At 51.8% G+C, this 7241-nt stretch overlaps 2 protein-coding genes across 2 annotated transcripts; one reads left to right on the forward strand and one right to left on the reverse strand.

The window, feature by feature from the left end:
* Nucleotides 1-1258: 1258 nt before the first annotated feature.
* ASPACDRAFT_37753 (bZIP transcription factor) lies at nucleotides 1259-2829 on the forward strand (the record flags this gene model as incomplete). The annotated part of the gene is made up of 2 exons (XM_020200333.1): nucleotides 1259-1526; nucleotides 2291-2829. 2 exons carry the CDS (start codon nucleotides 1259-1261, stop codon nucleotides 2827-2829), a joined length of 807 nt encoding a protein of 268 aa, XP_020050918.1.
* Nucleotides 2830-5416: 2587 nt separating this feature from the next.
* ASPACDRAFT_82566 (Eisosome component PIL1/LSP1 family protein) lies at nucleotides 5417-7238 on the reverse strand. The gene is made up of 4 exons (XM_020206111.1): nucleotides 6971-7238; nucleotides 6774-6907; nucleotides 6536-6719; nucleotides 5417-6469 (listed from the first exon to the last, which is right to left on the reverse strand). The coding sequence occupies exons 1-4, from the start codon at nucleotides 7086-7088 to the stop codon at nucleotides 5856-5858; spliced, it is 1050 nt and encodes a 349-aa protein (XP_020050919.1). The 5' UTR covers nucleotides 7089-7238; the 3' UTR covers nucleotides 5417-5855.
* Nucleotides 7239-7241: the final 3 nt, after the last annotated feature.

The following is a 7241-nucleotide window of genomic DNA, read 5'->3' on the forward strand; positions in this document are numbered from 1 at the left end:
TTTTTTCTTTTTTCCTAGATTGTTAGTCCAAAACGTTGATGACGAATGTGCACTGTGCAGTGACAGGAACTGAATGATAAGTGGGAGGGAGAATTGGGTCCCTCAGCGGGTCGTCTCCCCTTTCCAGTTTGTACTGTTGTTACTCGTACTAGGTACTTATTGATTTGCGCTGTGTTGACGTCCGCCCGCTCCTCGGCTCCTGCCCATTCAGATCTCGTCCTTCCTCACGGTCTACCTTCACCCGACCTACACTTACCCACTTCCCCAGAACTTCTTGTTCCTCTTTAACCCTTCTACCCTTCTGGAATTTCTTTTTTTCCCCCCTCAACTGGACCACAATCTCATGACATAGATATCAATATTTATATCATCCCCATTCCCTTTCCTATTTCCTTCCTTTCCGTAACTTGTTTACTCCCCTCCCACTCTGTTCTGCCGCCGAGCGGTGAAGCTGAATGAAGTGACCCGAGGTTGGCAAATTGACCAACCACAGAGTGCGATCACGACATTTCTCCATTCTATCAGATCATCCGCTAGCCTTGGCCGGGCCATGAGACGATCAACCATCACTGCCCGTATTCGCTGCTTGTGTGCTTATTCCCTTCCCCCCCCCGGCTTGATGTTCTCTTTTCTCATCTTTTTGTTTGGATGATACATGCTCCAATTTCCTATTGCTGCTGGTCCTTTTACTACCACCCTACTGTTGTGTGATCCTGCATCTCCTGCTACCAACCTAACGCCTCCCACCCACTTCCCACCTCCCCCCCCCCTTCCTCCTTCTCCCCTCTCATTCCTCCTGGTTTGATCCACCCAGCTAGGCTAATTGTGTCTTATTCCCGTCCATTAACTCGTGCTCTTTGCGTACGTGGCTAGCCGTCTCGGGCCATGCAATGATCATAGGTAAAGTGAATGCGGAAAACAGTTTATCTTTGCTATAAGTCACCCCCCAACACTTGCCTCTTCCAGCTCAAAGACAGAACAAAAAAATATTAAAATTATTCTTTAACTGTTTGGATCATTTGTTCTTCTTTACCCAAAACCGACTTCTCCCCTCTCTTACCGTGCTGATCCGGGGTCCGACATTGGCTCTGGTGGTCATCTATCACACTCTCTGTTGGCTCGGGGGGAAAAAGCAAGCCACCCAGCATACTTGGGGGGGCAAAGTCATTAGGTCCAGCAAAACAATTTTAATAAACCAGAGAACCTAATTTAGAGGACAAGAGACCAAAAATCCTCTAAAAAGCCCTCCACCGCCAAAATGTCAGATGAGCAAAACCTCGCTCAGCGGACAGCCTCGAGCTTCGATAGGCTCGAAAACTTCAACTTTCTTCTCTCTCGACACGATCCCAACCTGGCCAAGAGTCGACAGTACTCCTTTGACGCAGAATCGACAGCTTTGGCCTCCTTCCAGAACCTGAATATGGATTACGACCAGACCGAGGGGATGGGCGGCCTTTCCGTCAGTTCGTATGACAGCATTGAGGACGAGCGCAGCCCGATCGATGTGCGAGGATATCCGCATTATGGTAAGTCGGAAGCTTGGAGCTTTTTATAAATGACTCTCATTGTTGCATTGTTGGCGCCATCTTCAAGCTTTGTGGTTCGTTTTCCCAATCTCTGGCCCTACGGCTCTCCGATGGGATATGCTGGAGCTACTGCGGAATGCATGTAACAGCAAACGCTTGCCTCCTGTTTCTGGGAAACCGACGGGGCTTTAAACCCATTACTATCGATTGATTGATTGATTGATTGATTGTCTTACCTGGCTGCCTGATGGGGATTCCGTGGCTTTGCCATTCCCTTTTCTAACCGCCTCGTGCCTGTCTGTTGTCTTCTCTGTTGCTATCTTCTATTCTCCCCTTACTGCTGTTTCGGACCCAGCAATGATCAATGCATTGCGGGAGGGTGATTTCTCGAGTCCTTTGGAGAAAGCAATCACCCTCCTCGTGCGCACTGGTTTGTTGCTGTTCTGACTGCTCATTTTTGACCAATCTAATTCCGGGGACTTTTGGTTGTCTGGTGATGAGTGCAATGCTCTATGTGAGCACGCAATCATCCACACCAATGACAACGTCGGGAACCTTGTCAGCGACGGACCCTTAAGCCAAGCTCTCATCCCTTGGTGTACCGGACCAAGATCCCCTTCCATGTGCCCCATATCTTGCTGCTTCCGCTTCCATTGTTCCTTTCCACCCCCCTTCCTCCATTCCACTGTGGCTTTTTTATCTTATCGCTTGCCGTCCTCTCCTCTACCTCTACCTCTACCTTGGTGTTGACGGCTTCACAACAGATCAAATGCTTTCCTATCCAGCTCACCCACTCTACCCACCTATCTCATATGGGCCCCCGGATGATCTGGCGCAGGTCCCCGGGGCCCTGACTCCATCTGATGTCTCCTCGTCCATATCACCTCCCAACGGTGCTATCACCAACACCAAATACAGCACACAGATTCCTGGCGACCACCTCGCGTCGGCTCTCAATCAGGAAGAGGGGGTCCGCCGCGCCGCGGAAGAAGACCGCCGCCGCCGGAACACGGCCGCCAGTGCCCGGTTCCGCATGAAGAAGAAGCAACGCGAACAGGCGCTGGAACGCACCGTGCGCGAGACGACCGAGAAGAACGCTTCGCTCGAGGCTCGCGTGGCCCAGCTGGAGATGGAGAACCGATGGCTGAAGAACCTGCTCACCGAGAAGCACGAGGCCAGCTCGACCCGGCTGGTGCCGCCCCCGACCGACAGCAGCGCCTTGACTTCGAAAACATCCAGCGTCACCGGCCCTGGACAGAAACATATCCAGCCCAAAAAGAAGGGTGTGGGCACCGACAGCTGAGCCCGTGTCAAATCAAAAGAAATCGCATAAAACCCACTTATTGATTCTCCACTCACGCGACATGTCGAGTCCCTTGCGCTTTGATTAGTTTGAGGATTCCGTTTGACGCCGTGCCTCTTCGCATCTGTTTTTATCTATTTGTATGTTTCTCATACCTTTCGCTTCGAAAGGCCGGGGACCCATCCTAGGATGGAAAGTCGGATGACGATGTAATGACCTTTTGATTTTCTCTTTCAATATTCTTTACCTAGTGTGCACGCAACCCACGCTTATTCTTATCATCATCATGTTGCGGTATATGAAGGCCAGTCATATACACGTGTGTCGTTTACTGAACATTTCCGGGCTATTACTATCAGGGCGGGATGGGGATCAGGATCAGGATCAGGAAGCCTCGATTGTGACCGTTTGCTATTTCTTTTCTCTATATATACATTTGTGTCTGTGTTGTTTGTTTCGTTGTTTCCATCCAACGCGCAAATCGGAGTCCAGGGGATATGGGGTGTTTATATTGACTTTTTCTTTGGTTGTTTTCGAGTTGAGACCCACGCACGTACAATTTCGCATCTTCATTTATCGTATGGGCTATAGCTATGAGATGGCGCTTTGAAGCCGGCCACACCTGGGGACTTAGGGAGAAAGTGGTTTACCAGACTGAAATGAATAACAAGAAGAGCCCAATGAACAAATCTTCAATGAACGAGTTGCTTCAGTTTTCGGTGTCAATAATCCCACACCAGGTAACTCCGTTAATTGGAGGGAATTATAGCCTTGTCTCAGGGCAGTCCATGAATGCAATCCCCATCGGAATTGCGCCATCATGAACCTAAATCACACCAAACTCTAGCACCCCCACGGGGGAGATATCTGGCTGGTCGGTTTGCAACGACTCAGCACTGTGGTCTACATGTACTGTGCGGTACTTCTGCACTAGCCCCCCTGCACCTTACTCAAACGAAAGATGATTCGAGGCGCGGGGGGTGAGGAGTACTCAGCTGAGGTGTTCGCTACCGTGCACTGCACTAGTCTATTACTCGGTCAGTTGTAGGCGATGAATAAATGATCCTCGATCTCTTCAAGGGCAGGAAGGAGGTCCATTCTGCAGTGGTGTGACCGATGCAGGCGACTGACATCACCTCGGCCGGCGCACCCGCACCCGCACTCGGCATTCCTGCCTGAGGAATCTGGAGGTAGAATCGCGGGGATGGGCTGCCGGATTGGGAGTTGACTCTGTTTGCCCCGGGCCTGCGTTACTGAGGTGAGTATCTCTACTGTCTTGGTCTTGGCTATACCACTGTACTTCCATGCCTGGCAGAATCAGTCAATGTATACTGGGCATCGAGAGACGGATGACTCAGGCTGTGTATGGACGTGCCTCTGAACATTCTAACCTGTTTACTTATACTTCCCATCTCTCTCGTATAGTACACTCCATGAGCCCCAAGTAGATCCTAACCTCCCTTTCTCAGGAATCCATCAACAATCTTTCGCTTTCAACACACGACCTGTACACTCTACCCAGGCAATCTCTTCAAAGGTCTGCACCGGAACCACCGTACCATGAATAACAAACTACACCCCGAACGATCCCACATGACGACAGTAAGTGCTCCAACCACCAACCGAGCCGAAGGAAGCCAGCTACACCGGAGCAGGATGATCTAGTATAGCTACACCTGACCAGAACGCAAGCGAGGGAGTCCGGTCCTCGACGCATTTCTGCAGATCTGTGTCTGGTTTTATATCACGCTGGACTCCGCTATAGACCACGACAGTATATACCCACCCCTACGGCCCCCAACTTCAGCAACCAGCACCAGCACCAGCATCCTAACCACCCACCCATCACATACCCCACCCACCATCTCAAGTCGCATGCCTTCTGGCGTGGAGTGCCGAGCGAGCACACACATCCGTACTCGGTCAATGCTAGGATCATAAAGAGTTAGATAAGCGGGGAACAACAGACAGATACCCTATCACGAGGTTACGGAGGGGATCTCGCGAGATCGAGGCTTGTTCCTGTGTGCATCTGACCTCATGGCATACTCATTCATGACATGGAGTTGAATCCGCGGATGGCAGGAATCCGGGCCGGAGGATCATCGATAACCTTGTGGTTTTTCTGTGGCTACATCTTCGGAATGGGATGGTGGTGGTGATTTTCGTCTGGTCCAGCGGAATGGGAAGATAGTGGGTGATTGGGCTGGGGGTTGTTTCTGTGAGGTCCATGTTGTGAGTGGTCACTGGCTGTGAGGATGGTTGATTTGGAGGGGGTCTTGGTTGGAGGTCCTGCTTAGGGCTACCGTATTGCATTGTCGCTGTAGCGGTCCTGTTCATCGCCAATTGGGGTTATCAGTGACATGATGCGGTGCTAGGGTGGTGGGTATCTATCGTTTTCATGGTTCGAGGCCCATGGGCAATCTACTTCCGTCTCTAGACTCCCCAGCCTTGAAGAGAGATGGGCTCACCACTCTCTTGACCAACCAACTACAATACCATACTTCAAATGAAACGACCGCAACTCAATCGATTACTATTCAAATCCTAAACAACATGACTACAATCAAGACGGAACACAACAGACGTGAAACATGTACCTCCCCATCACCGTCAACTTGGGCAAGTGGTATAGTATTACATTAGTCAATTAGGACAGTAGAGGGAAAAAGGTCGCCCGCGGAAAAAGGTCACATCCCCCTGTGGCTATCATCGCAGACGTGTGCGCCCTCACACACGAATTCACACCCCTCTGGCGGACACACGACTGAAGATTATGTTTTTTTTTTTTCTTTTTTCTTTTTTTTTCTGGCAGGATAGATATCATCATCGAAATCGATTAATTATCAGTAATTCATCGGGGGTGAAAAGGAAAAAAGAGAATCAAAGCAGAACAAGGCAGAACAACACATCAAGCGGGAATCTCGATGAAAAACCAAATTACAATTAGTGGCGTACTCCAGGAACCTTAATGATCGTGATAATATCAACCAGATTTCTTCGGGAAGTGGAAAGCAGCAGCCTCTCTAAACGGCTGTCTCGGGCTCTCGCTCCTCCTCCCGGCCCCGGGTCTCACCGTCCAGAGTGCTGGCGACTTCCTCGCCATCCTCTGCATCGTGGTGGTAGGACGAGTGCTGGTCGGCGGGCACCCACGAGTCGCGGCCCAGAGGCTGGTCCTGGCCGGAGAGGTCGACGCCCTCGCGGCTCTTGTTCGCGCCCTCGCGGCGACGCTGCGACAGGGTGCGCGAGCGGGTGGACAAATTGGACTTGACCGAGGCCTTGGAGGTGACCCAGTTGGCGAGCGCCTCCTCGCAGTCCTGGATGATGGCCTTGCTGGCATCGTAGCCGTCGTAGGCGTGGCGAGTCTCGCCGGGGGTCACCGGCGTGTCATCGATCAGATCCAACAGGTGCTTGCCGTAGCCGGCGATTAGCGCCACCTTCTCGCAGTGCTCGCGGAGCGCATCGAATTGGTACTGGAAGGCGGCCTTGAGCTTCTCGCGGGTGATGTTGGAGAGCTGGGCTTCGGCAACGAGCGACTCGGCCTCCGCGCGGACCAACTCCTGCTCCAGGACGACGATGCGGGGAGAGTTGGGGTCCTTATACTTGAGCTTGGCAATCTCATCGGTGATCTTCTGCTTGCCTGCATTGTGGATGCACGATCAGTAACCCGACTCCTGCGGCACTGGAAAGAAAAGAAAAAACCTACGGTCACGGCTGGGCTGGACGGAAGCCTCGATGTTGCGAATGCTCTTGATGGTAACACGGTACTGATCGTAACGGTCAACGAAGAGATCCTCAAGCTCTCCAATCTCATAGAGCAAGACACCGAGCTTGTCGGTGATGTCAGACACATCCTCGTCGCAGTTCTCACCCCAGATGGAGAGTTGTTGCTGCTTTTGTCAGTACAGTACCGACCAGGAACTTCCATGCAAGCGACAACGTACAGCAGTCTCCATGCGCTCCCGGGACACCATCTCCATGCTGCGCATGACGTTCTTCTCCATCTTGACCAGCTGGGAGAGCTTGCGGGCTAGGTCTGGCCCGAAGGCGCCGGCGGCGTTCTTGCGCAGGGCATGGCCTGTACCTTAATCGTGTTAGCAGGATGGGCATCCACCATGCGAAGTGAAAGAAGAACACGCACCGAAGCCACCCTTTCCGAAGAGTCTGTTCGACTTGGTGGAGGACAATGGCGGGGGAGGGTTCTCGATCTGCGAGGCGGTGGGAACGCGCGACTGGCGCATAGAATAAGTGCGATGCATGGTGACGAAGTTGCTCGCTGTTGTTGTGAAAGCTCAAGGGAAGTGAAAAGGATAGGGCGAAGTGAGGATGTGAGGAGAAGGAATCGCGGAGAAGGAATGCAGGAGAATCGGACGGTCGGGATCCTTTCTAAGATAGAGCTTTTTTTTTTTTGT

This window comes from Aspergillus aculeatus, assembly GCF_001890905.1.
Source record: "Aspergillus aculeatus ATCC 16872 unplaced genomic scaffold ASPACscaffold_64, whole genome shotgun sequence".
Classification (NCBI taxonomy): Eukaryota; Fungi; Ascomycota; class Eurotiomycetes; order Eurotiales; family Aspergillaceae; genus Aspergillus; species Aspergillus aculeatus.

Bases quoted from the DNA above. Each gene is read 5' to 3' on its own strand.
- ASPACDRAFT_82566 (XM_020206111.1), bottom strand. From the start codon at position 7,088: ATGCATCGCACTTATTCTATGCGCCAGTCGCGCGTTCCCACCGCCTCG. The intron at 6,908-6,970 runs GTGCGTGTTCTT...ATTAAGGTACAG, and splicing joins CTTCGGAAAGGGTGGCTTCG to GCCATGCCCTGCGCAAGAAC. The intron at 6,470-6,535 runs GTAGGTTTTTTC...TCCACAATGCAG, and splicing joins CGTCCAGCCCAGCCGTGACC to GCAAGCAGAAGATCACCGAT.